This window comes from Rutilus rutilus, assembly GCF_951802725.1.
Source record: "Rutilus rutilus genome assembly, chromosome: 14".
NCBI classification, from domain to species: Eukaryota; Metazoa; Chordata; class Actinopteri; order Cypriniformes; family Leuciscidae; genus Rutilus; species Rutilus rutilus.
In genome coordinates, this window is record NC_140219.1 from 12196530 (window position 1) to 12215185 (window position 18656).

An 18656-nucleotide genomic window follows, 5' to 3' on the forward strand; every position below is an offset into this window, starting at 1 on the left:
TCCAATTGCAAGCAAGCAGTTTATTGACAAACGGGTTGAACTGATGGAAACACTCAAAAACACCACGATTAGCAGGCGGGCGACCTGGAAGCAGATATACAGGAGAGGATGAGTGATATGAATAGTCCTTGAGCGGATGTCAAACGGTAACAGGAAGAAGAGGACTCCAACGATCTCCAGAAGTCTGGGAACACAGACGAGATCTAGGAATTATCTCCGCAAGGAAACCGGGCACTGGAACTGGGTAAGAGAGCATAAACAGGAATGACGAACCGACACCATGCAATAATCACTCCCGCTAGACATAGGCAGCTAACAAACAGAATTAACTAGCTGCAGCTGCGGGCTGATTAAGTGATCAGCTGGTTTCTAAGCAACAAACAAGCAACACACATAGATCCCCCACCCACAATCATATTTACAGATACACAAAATGAACACATGGATCGATGAACCGTGACATTCGCTCTGCTGCAGAATTTCAACGCCATCAACATTGATTCCATGTGATAGTATTAGATCTAGAGTATGATTAGGACAATGAGTAGGTCCTGACACATTTGTCTAACTCCAATAGAGTTAAGAATGTCTTTAAATGCCAATCCCAATGCATCTTTTTCGTTATCTACATGTATATTAAAATCACCAACAATTAGGACTTTATCTGCAGCCAGTAACTCTGATAGAAAGTCAGCAAATTCTTTGATAAAGTCTGTATGGTGCCCTGGTGGCCTGTATACAGTAGCCAGCGCAAATCTCAAACATGATTTATCATTTACACTAGATATTGTTACATTAAGCACCAACACTTCAAAATAATTATATATGAAACTAGACTTCTAAGTAATTCTGAAAATATTACTATAAATTACAGCAACACCTCCCTCTTTGCCTTTCAGACGAGGTTCATGTTTATAACCGTAATCTTGGAGGGTGGACTCATTTAAAGTAATGTAATCGTCTGGTTTTAGCCAGGTTTCTGTCAAACACAGCACATCTAGGTTATAGTCTGTAATCATATCATTAACAATAAGTGCTTTTGAAGTAAGGGATCGAATATTCAGCAACCCAAGCTTTATCATTTGCTCATTTGTATTATATTTGTTTTTTATTTGTTGAAAATCAATTAAATTTCTACCCTTAGATGGGTTTGGAAGTTTTTTGTATTTCCTTATTCGGGGAACAGACACAGTCTCTATATGATGATATCTAGGTGAAAGAGTCTCTATGTGATGGGATTTATCTGACCTCAGTGACGTGAGACAGCTAGCAGACGGTAGGTTTAGCCAGTCTGTCTGCTTCCTGACCTGAGCCCCAATTCATGTTTGAGCTCTAAGAATATGTGCCATATTACTAGAGAGAAGAACAGGAAGGGGGCCAGAGCAAATTACAGTGCCTGACATCATACTTGCGAGTTCACACACCTCTTTAACGTTAATTTTAGTGATCTCCGACTGACGGAGTCGAACATCATTAGTGCCGACGTGAATAATAATCTTAGAGAATTTATGATTAGCATTAGCCAGCACTTTTAAATTTGCTTTGATGTCAGGCGCTCTGGCTCCTGGCAAACATGTGACTATGGTGGCTGGTGTCTCTATTTTCACGTTCCGTTTAATAGAATCGCCAATAATTAGGGCACATTCAACAGGATTCACAGTGGGTGTTTCACTGAGTGGGGAGAACCTGTTTGATGTTGTAATCGCAACGGAAGAGTGGTGTTTTGTCCCATGACTACAGCGTCTCACCGTCACCCAATTGCCCTGCTGGACGGGCCGGAACCGAGCAATGTACAGAGTTCACTAAGCTAGTTGCATCCAAAGCAGTATCTAAAGCCCTTGCACTCTTAAAATTAACCTCGATTATAGTTTGGACGCGTGTCTCTAGTTCTGAAATCTTCTCCGTCAGCCTGACTATCTCCCTGCATTTATCACATAGCCTATACATCCTGTGCTGACAGAGAAGGCTATGCTATACATGTTACATGAAGTGCAAGTGGCAATAAGAGGAGAAGATGACATGACTCACCGTGTTTGTTGACTGATCCTGCTCACCAAAGTTTGTTTGATGAACTCGTAAAAGGCACAAGCAAAAGAAAAAATAAATAAATAAATAAAGAGCGCATGGATGGCACACTAACAGGCTAGTGAATTACTAGCATATTGTGCTAGCAATAACGATTTAGATTGAAGCTAGCGATGTCAGGTTAATGTGTGATGTTGAGTACGTTATTTTTAGCAGTAAAAACAACAAGGAATGATAGTAAATAATGATTCAAAACAGAAAGATATACGAAGCTTATACAGACGCAAACCAACTCAACAGCCAGGGAGAAACAAACTGAGATTTTGTTTGTTATTCTCTGAAATTCCTTCCCCCTATATATATATCCTTTTGTGTTGATAACAACAACAGCATGCTGGTGAAATACATATTTTTTTGGTTAAACTATTCTTATATTAGTGGGGTGGTATTGGCATGAAGGTAGCATTTCTAAAATGATGCTAATTTTAGTATAATTACAAGCCATTTTCTCATATATTTACCAGACACTACTATCCAAGGTGACTTACAAAACAAAGTGTATCATCCTAAGGTGAGTAACATGAGAACTTAATATAAGTTTGATTTAATTAATTAATTATTTTAATAAAAAAAAGTAAATAAATGAATACAAAAATTACTAACATTGATTTATTAAATTGCTTAAAAAAATAAAATTGCATTATTACAATGGCCACACAGTCACCTGTGAAAAATAATGCTTGTAAAATGCTTACCATTTTATCCCAGCATCTGTCGCACATCTGTCATGCTGAATGAAGACTTTGTCTTGTAGCACTGTTAGCAATTCTTTAATGTGTCATTGGTGGCATGACTTACACAGCTTGGATTCTTCTTTGTTGACAACTAGAAAACTCTCAATGGTACAGAAACAATACCCCATCAGCAGGTATAAGGACTCTAGTCTTGGTGTGTCTGCTCTTGACACTGCATGAATCAGCACTGCTATGGTCAGCAGAATATTTTGGATGAAGCAGATATTAAATATAAATGGAATCATATTGGTCACAAACACAGTGGCTATTGAAACATTGATGTGACATATAATGGAAAAGTGAGGTGGATTTGTGGAGGTGAAATAGGATATTTTTCCCCAAATTGCCTGAGAGGACCAGCCGCTATACACAATTTAAGAACTAGCCTACGTTTCAAGAAATATACAGTATATATTTAAAAAAAAAAAGAAAAAAAGAGAGACATGTTTATGCAAGCAGCACATGCAATGCATGCTGTAGATGTGGGACTACATTTTTTAACGCCCAGCTAATCAAGGCCTGGGGTTTACTTGAAAATTAAATGCAGGTGTTTTAGAGCAAGGTTGGAATTAAACTCTGTAGGGAGGTGGACCTCCAAAAGTAGGTTTGTGTACCCCTGCTGTAGAACTAAATAAAAAATTAAAGCAAGCAAACCTCGTTGTACTGGTAAAACACCCTCTGTGTTTTGTTGATGATGTTCTTGTTCACTTTGCAGAGATGTAGATCTGTCTTGACTCGTAAGATTGAGAAGATGCTCAAGTTAAATGACGCTCATTGATATTTATTGTTGAATATAAATATAACAAAACACAAATGCTAAGCCCTATAAGCTTGTCACTCCAACACACGCTGCCAAATGGTCATCCACACTTTCTCATCTTGCGGTTAATGATTGTTACGCTGGTATCAGCACCTCCTGCAGAACTGAATGACAGCCTTTATTACGAATTTTCTCCCAATACCTGCAGGAGGAGCACACACTACATAATAACTAAACAGAAAACTTTAATAATTTAGTAATTTTTGTATTTGAAACAAAAATGAACATGGCTCCTACACTGCCACTTAACAGTCTCTTTAAATGTTAGTGATCTCCTCAGTGCAAACATCATGGCATGCAGTTCCTTGACATTTAGCAGATGACTCATTCTCAAGTGGCTTACACTGTAGCAAATATAATTACAGGTAAAGTGCCTTGCTCGAGGCCTCAACCGTGATAGAGCTATACCTCACGGCCTGTTAAGGCTCACCTATATCTGTGATTAATCCAACAAACTTTATGATTCTTAAAGGGATAGTTCACCCAACACTGAAGGTTATGCCATTAGCCTACTACCCTTGTGCCACAACTTCCATGGAACACAAAGTATTATTATTTTGTATGATGAAAGTATAATGCAAGAGAATATAGGGGAACAAGCTCCAAAAATTACAATAAATAAATAAATAAACAAATTCAAGAGAAGTTTAAAAAATTGGCAATATAAATCATGCACTATGCGTACTATACAAATGTATATACAGCTCTGGAAAAAAACAAGACACTACAGCAAAATTAACAGAAAAAAACGAAGAACAGCTTTGTTTGATGAACAGACAAAAAATTTACTTTTCAATGAATCGGTTGATCCAAAGCCATCTGAATGATTCATTTACAAATTTAGAAAGATTTAGTTGTCAAGTTTCATTATCTAAATTATTTAAATTTCAGTCTTTTTCATCACACAAATCTATCATCTTCAGAAGACTTGGAATATACCACACAAGTCGTATGAATCACTTTTATGATACTTCTTTTGTGTCCTATTTGAAGATCGAAGCCCCAGTCAATTCACCTTTTTTATTTTCCACAGAAGAAAGAATCAAAATCATACAAGTTTGAAATTACATGAGGGTGAGTAAAATAAAAAATGATCATTTATGGTTTAACGATTCCTACTTTATCACAACCAGACTTCAAAAGTCCCTCAGTCCAGTTCATCCAGTGATGGCACCCGAGAATCCCCTGCAGACCAGTTTGATACATGGAAAAGAAATGCACTCACCCATCACTTATTAAAGAGAATGAGAAACCTAATAATACACATTATCTTCTCTGATTTTGTTGAAAGGATAGTGTGGATGAACAGTAGGGGCAGGGAGAGCATGGAAAACCTCTCAGCTCTAATGACACTACTATGTGTATGTTTAGGTGCTTTCAGGGTATAATCTTGGTCATCGATGCTGCTCTGAATGGAATGGAGAAGGCAAAGCGAGATGGAATGTGTAAAACTGGCCAATATCAAAGGGAACCAATTACAATACATGAAAGTATTTGATTTACTAACATCAAAGTACCACAAAAGAGATTTTTCTGCTTGTAACTAACTATTATCTGACCTGGTGGCATGGACTTTTGGGTTTCCCATTTGTAGCTGTACAGAACCATTATGGTTATATTCTCTTAGTCCATCTGCCGCCTGAGAAAACATGAATATGAAAATGCATTGAAATTCTTGACTATGGAGTGGATATAGACATTGAATTTGAAGAAACACTCAAAAAGCGGACCACTATTCCTTTTTTAGTTTATTTTTCTTTTCCCTTTTTTTAACTATAACCTATACTCGGCTGCCGACATTGTCAGAATGAGAGTCATAGATCCAAATGCAAGCAAGCAGTTTATTGAAGACAGGTTGAGACAGTGATTATACTCAAAACACCACGTATAGAAGGTGGGCAACCAGGATACAAATTCACAGGAGAGGATGAGTGATATGAATAAATCCAGCACGGATGCCAAACTGGAACTGGATGAAGATAACTCCAAACGATCTCCAGAGGTCTGGAAACACAGACAAGATCGAGGAAATAACTCCGTAAGGAAACTCAGGCACCAGAACTGGGTAAGAGAGCACAAACAAGAGTGACAAACCCACACCAAGCAATAATCACTCCCGCTAGATATAGGCAGCTAACAACAGAAGTAACTAGCTGCAGCTGCGGGCTGATTAAGTGATCAGCTGGTTACTAAGCAACAAACAAGCACTACACACTCAGACCCCACACCCACAACAACCAACAGATACACAAAATGAACACACGGATCGATGAACCGTGACAGACATAAAACCAAGAAATACCTCTGGGATCTTAACAGATATGATCTCAGTTCGGTTAAATCAGACCCAGCCTGTCAAAGCATTAAAGAAAACCAAACATAATGCCAGCTCTTATCGTCTCTCATCTCAAGAGGTGAAATGCCAACTCAGAATGCATCACAGGCTGGCTCTAAGCATCAGATGACCTGTCTTCAGATGTCCCTGAACGCTCAGTTCTCCTCACCCACTCAGAATGCACTGTCTCAACCTGATCAGAGAACGAGTGTCATTCACACGGGCTGAGAGAACAGTGTGCCATTTGAAATGGACACACACAACATGCATACCACTTGTGTTTCTTTGAGTGAAACCTCTAATCCACAGGGCTTGCTGCCTCCCGAAGCAGAATAAAAATGCTGTTATATCATGCTGGTACTTTGTTTATACTTCATTTCAAAGAGAACAAGGCCCTTTGGAAGCCCAGTGGAAAATCAATGGCCAGAATAATGATGCAGGCTAGTGTTGGCTTGGATCTGTGCTTTGCATTCAGTGTCATCCTGAACACAGATTGGATGAGAGCCCTCCCTCACCCACATTAAGTAATTTCATTCAGTTATGTTCTTTCTTTTTTCCTACTCTCTTCTTCTGTCTCTCCACGTATATCCAGGTAATGATGTTAGTGGACTAGTTTGTGCGAGGAAAAAAAAGAAGAGGCAATGACATTGAGTTTCATTGATAATTGTGTTAATAGTGTAAATTATAAGTTGCTTATTATGTTCAGTCAAAATGATCTCTCTCTCTCTCTCTCTCTCTCTCTCTATATATATATATATATATATAGCCTATATATATATATATATATATATAGCCTATATATATATATATATATATATATATATATATATATCATTCAGTAAATATAATTCAGTAAAAAAGCGATAATGTTAGATACTATAAAAATTTTTAATTACTGTATTATTTTTTGCAGTAGCTTAAAATGTAATTTCAGTGTCTTATGATCCTTCAGAAATCATTATATTACTGATTTGGTGCTGAAGAACACTTCTTTCAATGTTGAAAAATGTGATTTTTCAGGATTATTTGATGAATAGAAAGTTACAAAGAACCTGTGTGTTTTTGAAATATGAATATTTGTTATATTATATCCTAAATGTCACTTTTGATCAGTTAAATGTGTCGTTGCTAAATAAAAGTATTACTGAATCCAAATTATTATGAATTTTAGTGTATATTGTAAAAAATATATGTAAATATATGGGAAAAATATATTTAAAGTCTTATGTGTGGTTAGTTCTAAATTTTATACTAAACTTGGAATAAATTTAAGTCCAAACTCATTGATAGATTTTGCAAAAGAAATAAAAAAATAAAAAATTCTTAGTTACCAAATGTGACTGTGTCACATTTAAAAATAATGTAAAAATAGTGAGAAACATCTTCAGATTCACAAACAAATCCAGAATAGACTACTTTTTTGGGTCTAATGAGGTGCTTAGTGGTCCATGGGGTTCCCTCCGTGTGTAATTATGCCAGAGCGGAAATGTACTTACACTTAGGGGAGATAAAAGTATTTGTAAAGCTATGTAAGTACAGAAAAAGAGTGGTGTAAGCGATCAATAATTAATTTACTTTCAGCATTCAGGGGCAATTAACAGACTTTTCCCCCCATTACAATCTACAAGGCCACATTGCCTTCTCTACCCCATAATCTGACTGACCAGTGTGACAATCACGGATTACCCAACCAGGAAATCGATACATTAGGATAGGAACCACTCCACATTTGTGCAATTAAATCACATGGTTCACGTCCTGAAATGCACAAAAGGAATTTGTGGAGGTAAAGAACTTGTGAGCCTTGCAATGGGGAATTTGAACTGCCAAGCATTTTAGACGCTTTGGTTTTAAATGCTATTGTCCTTGATGAGCAATTTTTTTGGCACTTCTAATATTAAACATTATTTATTATTTCACACGTTATGAAGGTTTCATCAAGTACATTAATGTACTGTATGTTAAATACATAATATATTAGGAACAAAATGTCTTTTTTTCAGTTCTGTTTTGAAACTGTCCATTCAGACACATGCTTTGCTCACCCAAAGCATTGTCTGGGGTATGTCTTCCGTCTCCTCAATGAAAAGTAGCACAGCTTCTGAGCATGTGTGCTATAAGCCAAACATCAAATATTGACATTCAGATGTTGTAGTGTCTCTCAGTCAGCCAAGAAGAGATAAAGTCAAAATTCCAGTCACTGTCAGGTTAGGTGCAGGTATAAAGGCAGGATTTATTCTCTAAAAGGTTTAAGGGAAAGTGTAAAGGTATTTGTACAAGATATACAACACAAGGTTATAATAAGCTCCACATAAAGTGCGGCACTCCTCTTGACGTAGGGTACTCTCTCTCTCTCTCTCTCTCTAGCTGTATAGCGCTCTCTCTCCCTCTTCTTCAGTACACTACTCAAGTTCCCATGCTGGATGCTGACAGTTGCCTGCGGCATTCAAGAAGAAAAAAAAAAAAAACGAGGTAGAGAGATTCGGGGGGAAACTGACTTCTATTTACAGATATTGCCTTCTAGTGTGTAGACCCAGGAGAGCCAGCAGTTCCCTGATCAGAATCCAAATGTTCCGGTCCCTCACAATCATCACAGCCCCTTTAGAGAAACTGTAATCTACCGCTCAGCTCATCATGTGTCAAGACTGACCTCTGCTGTTACCTCAGTGCATGCATTCATATACAGTATATGTATACATGTATATACATATATATATGATAATATTAATCTCTATTTATCCAGAGGTTACTGTATGTCAGCCGTTTACGGTCTGTATCCAGATCAGACCACAATGCAGCCCTGAATGTCAGCAGAGATCCTCAACTTAGACAGTCGTCTGCGAAGGCCTCGTCGATGTGACAGCCGTCAGCACAGATCCTCAGCAAAGACCACAAGAACCAGACAGGTCCTTTGCAGAGACCCTAGCTTCGGCTCTGTGTGATTTGAATCCGATCTTCAAGCAAAAGGAACTGGATGAATATTCGAATGCTATCAATCCAGAATCTGATTTCTGACTTGTGATGCAGCCTGAATCATGATGACACTGTGTTCGTTTGTTGGCCAGAGGAGAACTGGCCCCCAGACTTAGCCTGATTTCTCCCAAGGAATTTTTTCTCCATTCTGTCTCCTGATGGAGTTTGGGTTCCTTGCCAATGTCACCTCTCTGGCTTGCTTAATATTCACATAATATTCAACAATATTTTTTATTTGACTGCACTGACCACATCACTGTTTGTCTGCAGAACTGCTTTATAGATTGATAATTGATGATATTTACAATAGAACTGAATCAACTCTGAACTGACTTCAGCTGAACAATGACACTATTTTCTTTTAGAGATGCCGTATACAGCCAAAATGAACTCTGTTCGCATCAGTGAATCATTTTCCTCTTGCTGCTTTGAAATAATCTGAATTGTATTAAGCGCTAGGCCTATATAAGTAAAGGTACCTTGACTTGACTTGACATGGGTGACGAGTCATTTAGAATCTGAGAGTGCTTCTTCAAAATCTTTTTTCTTGTCATCTAGTTGTATTTATATTTTACAGGCTGTGTAAAGTGAGTTCTAGAAAAGTGATATATGAATTAAACCTATTTTTACATGAAATTAACTTCAAACAGTAACAAAAAAAGAATATTTTATTCAACATATATAGGCTCCTAAATGTGTATATATAAGTCTTAAAATAATCATAAACATTTGAAATTTGTGCTATTGTAATATGTTAACTTTTTTTCTATGAAGAATGTTGTAAACCGTAAGTTTAGCTTTTTCTTGACACGAACGCCCCTATCGTCCAAACATGGTCATGACTTCCTTGTTTACGACAGTCTGTGCCGGTGTTCATTTACGGCAGGCACAGTGTGGCAGAAGGCACATGTGTTTCCAGAGTCAACAGCGTGCTCATTGATTTGATAGTCCAACCGAGCACATTTAAAGGTAAATTGTGCTTTTGACTTTTCAGTGCAAGTTTTAGGATAACATGTTTATGTAGAATACCGGTTGGTGTTATTTATCTATAAGTTATATTTCTTTTTGCAATTGGAGGTATTAGATGTGCTAAAAGGCTAACCTCCCTGGTTCACCATGCTCGACAGTAACTTTACTCCAGTACAACTGTTATTTCTTTCCTGTAAGATATGATATTATGATAAGGAAAGTTTTAAAATCCCCAAAATTTTCACCTGGTTATTTAACGTTAGTCTTTGGATCATCAGGATGATTAAACTTCATGCTAACGCTGACTTATAGTATTTAATACCACGTTGCCCAGTGTAACCCGCGATTCGTTTATGTGTTTTACAGGATCTTTATCATGTCATTCCGCGGGGGTGGTGGTCGAGGAGGGGGTCGTGGCGGTGGTTTTAACAGAGGTGGTGGTCGTGGAGGTGGATTCGGAGGTGGTCGTGGAGGTGGATTCGGAGGGGGTCGTGGAGGTGGATTTGGTGGGGGTCGTGGAGGTGGAGGTCGAGGTGGATTTAACAGATATCAAGACTTTGGTCCACCGGAATATGTTATCGGTAAGGTATATTTGCTTTCTTTCATGCCTCTGTTTGTATTTGCATTCTATTGCGACTGCTTGTCTCAAGCTATAGGCTAAATTGTATTGATGCTCCTCATGTCTCAGCTGTGGGAGAGTTCCTGCACCCCTGTGAGGATGAAATTGTCTGTAAATGTGTGACGGAGGAAAACAAAGTTCCCTACTTCAACGCTCCTATATATCTGGAAAACAAAGAACAGATTGGAAAAGTGGACGAGATCTTTGGGCAGATTCGTGATTTTGTATCCTTAACTTACTTGTTTTTGCATGTGATGTTGACAGTGCTGTCAAATTTAATTATATTATATTGGCATGTAAAAAGCCTTTTAGTATAAATGTAAAAAGAAAGAAAAGTGCTGTTATAGTGTTATTAATTCTTCAAATAATTTCTTTTAAATTATCTAGGATTAATACATTTCCACTACAATAAGATTTTTCTGAATGTTATTTCATATGTCAGGCTTTACAGGATTAATGAGCTAAATTGTTTCCTTAACAAATTCCTCAGTATTTTTCAGTCAAGCTCTCTGAAAATATGAAGGCATCCTCCTTCAAAAAGTTACAGAAGGTAAGCTCAGTTTTTGTCATATTTTTTTTTTATATACACACACACACACACACACACACACACACACACACACACACACACACACACACACACACACACACACACACACACAACACTTGCAATAGAAATTATTCAACCCAGGTTTATTGGCATAATTTACAGACTTTCAGCTGTTTGCAATAAACAAATCAAACATAAGTAATTGAAATAGCAATGCGACTTTTGAAATGAAATGTGACTTTTACAGTCTCAAAATTATTCGACCCCTTCATGGCAAGCATCTTTACTACTTAGTAGAACATCCTTTTGCTGTTGCATGACCTGCTGCAAACGAGATGTATAACCAGACACCAGCTTCTGGCAGCGTTTCTGAGGAATCTTAGCCCATTTCTCATGAGCAATGGCCTCCAGTTCAGTTATGTTCTTGGGTTTGCGTGCTGCAACCGCATTCTTCAAATCCCACCAGAGATTTTCTATGGGGTTCAAGTCAGGTGACTGTGATGGCCAGTGTAGAATCTTCCAGGACTTCTTCTGCAACCAAGTCTTCATTGTCCTTTTGGAATGTCCAATGACGGCCAAGCTTCAGCTTCCTCACTGACAGCATGACATTTTCTCCTAGGATTTCCATCTTGTCTTCAACACACTGCAGGTTTCCAGTGCCAGAGGATGCAAATGAGCCCCAGAGCATCACAGAGCCACCATGCTTAACTGTAGGCAGAGTGTTCTTTTCAGCATATGCTTAATTCTTTTTCTTCCAGACATACCCCTGATCCATAGGGCTGAAAAGTTCCAGTTTTGTTTCATCGCTCCTCAGAACAGAATCCCAAAACTTCTGTGGCTTATTTATATCATATTGGGCAATTTAGAGCCATTTTTCTTGTGCTTTTGGTTCAGTAATGGTGTACGCGTTTGGAGTTCTGGCATGGAAACTTCTCTTAACTTTTTGGACCATCTTTTGACATTTCTAACATGCAGTCAAATGCAACACTCAACAAACCTAGCCAGTTTAGACATTTCATGTGTTCTAGCTGAAGCACACCTGGTGCAGCTAATGAAGCGCTTGATTAGACAACACCCATTTTGCAGATTACTGCTGTTGTGAGGGATTCTATTCAGTGGGTTGGATAATTTTGAGACTGCAGAAGTCACTAAGGCCCTGTTTACACGAGAACGCTCGCGGGTGAAAACATAAAAATATTTTATCAGATGTGCCTTTCGTTTAGACGGCTACGGCGTTTTTGGGGCTTAAACTCAAAAAAGTGAAACCACCCTCCAGAGTGGAAATCTTAAAAACGCTCCACCGTCGTGTTCCCGTCTAAAGGGTAAAAACGCAAAAGTCTACTAGGGAGAGAAGTAGAAGGAAGGTTGTACGCAGGCGCGGACTTGGTGTTGTGTGGCAGTGCTTCACATTGCCACCTAGCCGCCTGGAGTGCATACTACATCGAATTTTACACACTTTTGCGTCACCATATGCACGCAGATTTCCCCCCCATAACGCTCGTCTAAACGCAGAATAAAAAGTGATAACGCAACGCCACTTTTGCGTCTTCTCTTTAGATCGTTTCCGTGTAAACAGCCTAAAAGTTGCATTTTTATCTTTTGGGGAAACCACTTGAAACATTTGTTGTGTTGAGCTTATATATATATATATATATATATATATATATATATATATATATATATATATATAAAACAAGATGTAACACCACATAACTTTTTTTTTTTTTTTTTTATGCGGTCTTCTCTAATATTTTTTTTTTTTTTTAAAGAACACCCCACCGCTTATCAGTTTTATTTCAAATATTAGACAACGATCAGGGTTCTTTTAGGATATCCATAATTTAGAAGCAGATATTGCTCCAGAATATCAAGGGATTCTTATGAGCCTTCAAGCAGTTTTAGCGTCTTCCTTCGGCTGTTCTGCCTCTTATCAATACACTAGGATGTGACTAACAGTATTATGATGTAAATTATTTTAATTAACTTTTTCTCTCCTCTTGCATCAGTTCTACATCGACCCCATGAAGCTGCTGCCCCTCCAGAGATTCCTCCCCAGGCCTCCAGGTGAGAAGGGGCCGCCCCGTGGGGGTAGAGGAGGAGGAAGAGGTGGAAGAGGAGGTAAGACCACACAAGAAAACAATATACATATGCTGATTGGTTCGGTTTTATCATTATCTCTGGTAATAACATCTGTTTAATTAACACAGAATTGTGTAGCATTTACATTGTGCTCTACATAATGAATCCTAAAACGAGTATTGTATTTGCAGGAGGCTTCCGTGGAGGTCGTGGAGGATTTGGCGGGCGTGGAGGTGGCAGAGGAGGCGGTGGTGGAGGGTTCAGAGGAGGCAGAGGTGGAGGCGGTGGACGTGGATTCAGAGGTAAGTTAGCAATGCTGATCCTCAGAAATTAATAATGAAATTGGATGAAAGTACTTAATTAAGGTAAATGGAATATTTTATCCAAAAATGAGATTCAAAAAGATCCATCATTTGATCCCCTTCATGTATTTTCAAACACATTCCTTTAGGGATGTCCCGATACCACTTTTTGCAGAACGAGTCTGATACCGATACTTTCATTTTTGGTACTCGCCGTTACCGATACCCTAACCGATCACTGAATTTTCACTGCATTTGTAATTTTTAAATGTATTAGTAGATAAACCAAAAGAATATAAATCATATTAGTTGGCTTAATTTGTTCATCAAATATATATATTTCTTTTGGTTATTTTCATGCTTAATTAAGCCTGCTAAAATGCATTGTATAAGCTTCTGTTACTGTCACTGTTCATTCTATTGCTCTATCATATTTTATCTTTCATTTAATAGCCACAGCACATATTTAGAGCTGCTTCAGCAGGGCTCAGTGCTGAGGATCAGGTCAGCGGTTCAAATGTTTGTCAAAACCAGTGAAATATCAATTATTTAGTCCAATTTTGATACTACAACAAAAACTACCAGCCTAATTAATGTGAATTTAAAACAAGTAAGCAGTCAGTAACAAAATAAGAACAAACAATCGAATTACAAATAGGACAAATAAATACAATAGAACAAAGAAAGGCTACAAATGAAATAAACAGTGTTTTTAGAGTTTTTCGGGTAGATCTAACAGGTACAGAAATTTGAATAAAGTAATCAAATGTGAAAAGCATATTCATTACTGTATAAATTATATATAGATATTTTTGTAAAGTTGAAAAGGGTAGCCTATTTAGTCAAGAGCAGTGAGTATTTTGTCCTTTGTTTGATTAACATTAAAACACAGAAGCAGGTTTATGCTGCCCCTTTAAGACCGAACACACGGACCGCATTTGAACATGGCTACGTTCATTTGAGATATAACCGACTTTGTTTACTATAGGATACTCGCCAAGACGGGCGTTATTACTTAATTTTGTGTGAATTCGTCCGTACAAGCGCAAGACGTGAAAGACAATTTAATCCAGTATTCGCGCGCTGAGACGCTGGTTTGCGGGGCGCGCGCTTTGTATGTTTGCGTTCATGGAACTTCTTGACCTGCACACGTCCTGTAATAATGTAGGGAACCACTCGTTATACTTAAATCAGGTAACAGTTCATGTTTTACTTTACTTACATATACGATTTAGTTTTCATCCAAATAACATGTGCTGAGTGAACGATCAGCAATCAAGAGCATTCAACAGAAGTGCGCTCGCTCTCTCTCTCTCTTATCAGTTAAAGGTATAGTGGAGGATTTTCCCGAATTTTAGAAAAGAACCGCCCTCTCCATCTTTTGAAAAAATGCACATGCGCAACACTCTACCTGCTCCCGAGAGGGAACGCCTATTAAACGTGTGCATGAGAGAGCATGCACGAGCCTAGTGCGTGACTTGTGCCAGGGCTAGCATCGCTAATCATAGCTTAACGTTACATTAACTTTTACTAGCAGTGATTTTTAAATGGATTTCTCCAAATAGCATGCCAAACTTTACCTGTCGAGTAGAAACTTCGCGACTGAGGCATCAGTGGGAAGCCCAACCTGTGCTTTTAGCGCACACCAGCGTGTGAAATATTCTCCCAAAAACACTCTGGTCTTGGACACTTTTTCTCTTGCGACCCTCAGACATTTTGAAAAAACCCGGTCAGAACGGCGAGCTTCAATGAATGGCTGAAACCGTAGCTCACCACACATATACACCTGAAAGTGTGCATGTGCAGAAAGTGAAAACTATCTAGGAACGAGCACGTACGACGGCCTTACGTAAACATATCACCAGAATGATTGACAACTAGGAGGACCAATAGTCTTGATGATCCACCCGGAAAAAGAAAATCCTCCACTATACCTTTAACGTTAATAATAAGCTACATGCCTCATTTTATTTTCTTTGCCATTGACATCCGACTGAACAGTATCGGCCCGATGCCAGTATCGGTATCGGGCCATCCCTACATTCCTTGGTTACCGTTCAAAAGTTTGGAGTTGGTAAGATTTTAAATAATGTTTTTTAAAAATATCTCATGCTGCACCAATACATGCATTTATTTGTTCAAAACAGTACAGTAATATTGTGAAATGATTAGAATACAAAACTTTTTTTTGTTTTAATATATTTTAAAGTATAATTCATTCCTGTGATGTCACATGATATTTTAGAAATCATTCTAATATGCTGATTTGGTGCTTAAACTTTTTTTCAAAATTGTCCTGCTTAATATTTTTGTGGAAACTGATGCATTTATTTTATTAGTATTTTACAATGAATAGAAAGTTCAATAGAACGCAATGTATTTGAAATAGGAATGTTTTGTAATTTTGTAAATGTTTTTACTGTCATTTTTGATCAATTTAATTCGTCCTTGCTTAATAATGGTCATTTATAAAGTATGAACATATCTGAGCTGCTCTTTTCCATTTCCATTGTAGTAGGAGTAACACCTCATTTTTTTTTCTACTTTCTTTGCAGGTGGAAGATGATGAAGGACTCATAGGGTGGGATCTGTCCTGTCATCTTCTGTGGAAACTTCCGGTGAGAAGCCAGAAGCAGCATTTGGGGCCTTGCCAGAGTCTTTTGACTGTTAATTCATGCCTCTGTTGTACAGCTGAACTTTTTACTTTTTGTATTATATATGTATTTTCTCAGCAGTGGATTTTTTTTATTTGATCTACTGATAGGACTAATGTTTTAAGTTGCCACATGTCTGTGTACAAGAGGACACGAGTCTCCACAACGTTACGTGGTTGGTTTGCATCCACTTGCGTTTTTAAATTTGCTGGAGGTTGGACCAGTATCTACTTGAACAACGTAACGTAACGGGTTATGTAGTGACAAAATGGTGAAGTTAACTCCACAAATAATGATGTCAAAAACTTTCATTGTTGGATAATAATGGATGTCTGCATTTACAGAATTGCAAATTGTTTCAGTTGACCTCCAGATGCCACCATGGACTTGCAAAATAAAATCTGTTATATGGTCAACTGCAGTTTTGTTTTTAATTATTTTGTGATGTACCAACATGTTTGCTATTGCTAAAGTGTAGATCTTGGGTTGTGACATCTGAATAGGAGAGACTTGAGTCTGCAAACCTATCAGAGATTGTTTATAAAAGGCAATGCGTATTATCAACAGTTAGAGTGAGTGTTTAGTCAGGGATTTTCCAGATCTTCATCATAGAACCAGACAGAAGTGAGAATTGTCTAGACTTTTCTTGGAAAAGCAATACTGTGGTGCTGCTGACTACAGCTTAAAGTAACAATAATATAAAAATAGAAAAGGATTGCCAGAGCTTTATGCTAAAAAACAGTGGTGTGTTTTTGGTGACTATATTTGTACATTATACATGTGTGATTAAATAATTTATAGAGTGGTGCTGGTATGACATCAGAACCCGGAAGTCTAATTGGCCACTTGTTCCTTAATTTTGTAAGACATTATGAAAAATCCACCTTCCTTGCATAAATAAGATGATACCTCTTCCCTAAGAGAGAGAAAAAACTTGTTTGTGTTTTAGCATAAATGTACGGTGACACACTGCCAGCATTCACAGACATTAGAAATATAGCTATCTATATAAAGCTTATAAAAAATGTCCACCAACGAAAGAAATCCAATCGAAAGCAAATACGTACGGTTGCCTACCATCTGATTATGTAAACCTGTCCGTATGAAATTGGCGCATCTAGGCTAAATTACAGAGATGTATGGAGATATGTTTGCTGGCAGGCTATACTGATTTAGAAAAGACTAGTTCATTAATAAACAATTAAAATGCTTTGCTATTTTTTTCACACACATTTATTATCATTAGCCTACTTTTGCCGGTGCTTTGCGGCAAGTTTTATGCGTGCGCTTGAGCGCGGAATATAGGCTAGGCCTATAGCCTATTGGGTTTAGTAATTAGCTGCAATGTGATAAATATTGGAACCTCATTGTGTAAGAAACATAGGGGGAACAGAATCCGACGGCAAATAGTTCAGCTGTCGAAATCCGTTCCCCCACCCCAATGATGAGAGATGTTGATGTAATGGCTTAAAAAATGCTGATTTTATTTCTGTGTGTGGATGGATCTTAAACAGCATCAATTTGATAAATATTAGAACCCCAGTGTGTCAAAAATATGGGGGGAACAGAATCCGACGGCAAAAAAAACCAGCTGTCGGAATCCGTTCCCCCACTCCCATTATGAGAGGTGTTGATGTAATGGCTTAAAAAAATGCTGATTTTATTTTTGTGTGAGGATGGAGCTTAACTTGCATCAGTTTAGAGACTATATTTTTTTGCCTTTTATTATGATAGAACAGTATAGTATCAAGAAAGTTTGACGAACCGGGACTTAAACTCGGGTCGCATTAACCTGAAAAGCAATTAATATCTGTGCAGAGTGTAGCCTACTGACCACTAGGCTATTGGGATTTGTAATAAGCTGCAATGTGATAAATATTAGAACCTCATTGCGTAAGAAACATAGGGGGAACAGAATCCGACGGCAAATAGTTCAGCTGTCGAAATCCGTTCCCCCACCCCAATGATGAGAGATGTTGATGTATCGGCTTAAAATATGCTTATTCTATTCTGTGTGTGGATGGAGCTTAAACAGCATCAATGTGGTGTTATATTCAATACATGCACCCAGGATTGAATATAAATGTGTGATTGGTCCTAATTGCTGAATGACTACTAGTCTAGAAAAATCTTTAGTCTATGGCAACTCTAATCAATAGCCTACATTTAATATTTGACATTAGTAATTAATATCCAGCTCTTTACATTAAATTAGTTGAGTTAGCATAATTAGTTGAATGAACTAATAAAACAATAAAATAAAGTTTAAATTAAGATAGGCTACTAACCATATATTTCTATATAGCATTGCTTATTCCACCACACAAAGGACTGTTTATAAGGTGACAATCCGTTATGTGAAGATTGTAGGCTGTATCTTGAAGATTTTTATTGTATTGTATCTTCTGTTATAAAGATGAAGATTGACATTTCGTTAATTAAACAAAATAAGACAATGTTGTTAAAAATAAACAACTTAGGCTATGTTCTGTTTGATGTGTTTGACTACTTTTTGTTTAATTATATATCTAGGCAA

At 37.6% G+C, this 18656-nt stretch overlaps 1 protein-coding gene across 1 annotated transcript; it reads left to right on the forward strand.

Moving 5' to 3' along the window:
* Positions 1 to 9818: 9818 nt before the first annotated feature.
* Positions 9819 to 16536, forward strand: gar1 (GAR1 homolog, ribonucleoprotein). Its single transcript, XM_084430854.1, has 7 exons — positions 9819 to 9916; positions 10283 to 10497; positions 10605 to 10759; positions 11026 to 11085; positions 13092 to 13203; positions 13356 to 13466; positions 16022 to 16536. Exons 2-7 carry the CDS (start codon positions 10293 to 10295, stop codon positions 16030 to 16032), a joined length of 654 nt encoding a protein of 217 aa, XP_084286980.1. The 5' UTR covers positions 9819 to 9916; positions 10283 to 10292; the 3' UTR covers positions 16033 to 16536.
* Positions 16537 to 18656: the final 2120 nt, after the last annotated feature.

Coding starts and splice junctions, on each gene's coding strand:
- gar1 (XM_084430854.1), top strand. CDS start 10,293: ATGTCATTCCGCGGGGGTGGTGGTCGAGGAGGGGGTCGTGGCGGTGGT. Junction 10,498..10,604: donor TCCACCGGAATATGTTATCG/GTAAGGTATATT, acceptor CTCATGTCTCAG/CTGTGGGAGAGTTCCTGCAC. Junction 13,204..13,355: donor AGGAAGAGGTGGAAGAGGAG/GTAAGACCACAC, acceptor TTGTATTTGCAG/GAGGCTTCCGTGGAGGTCGT.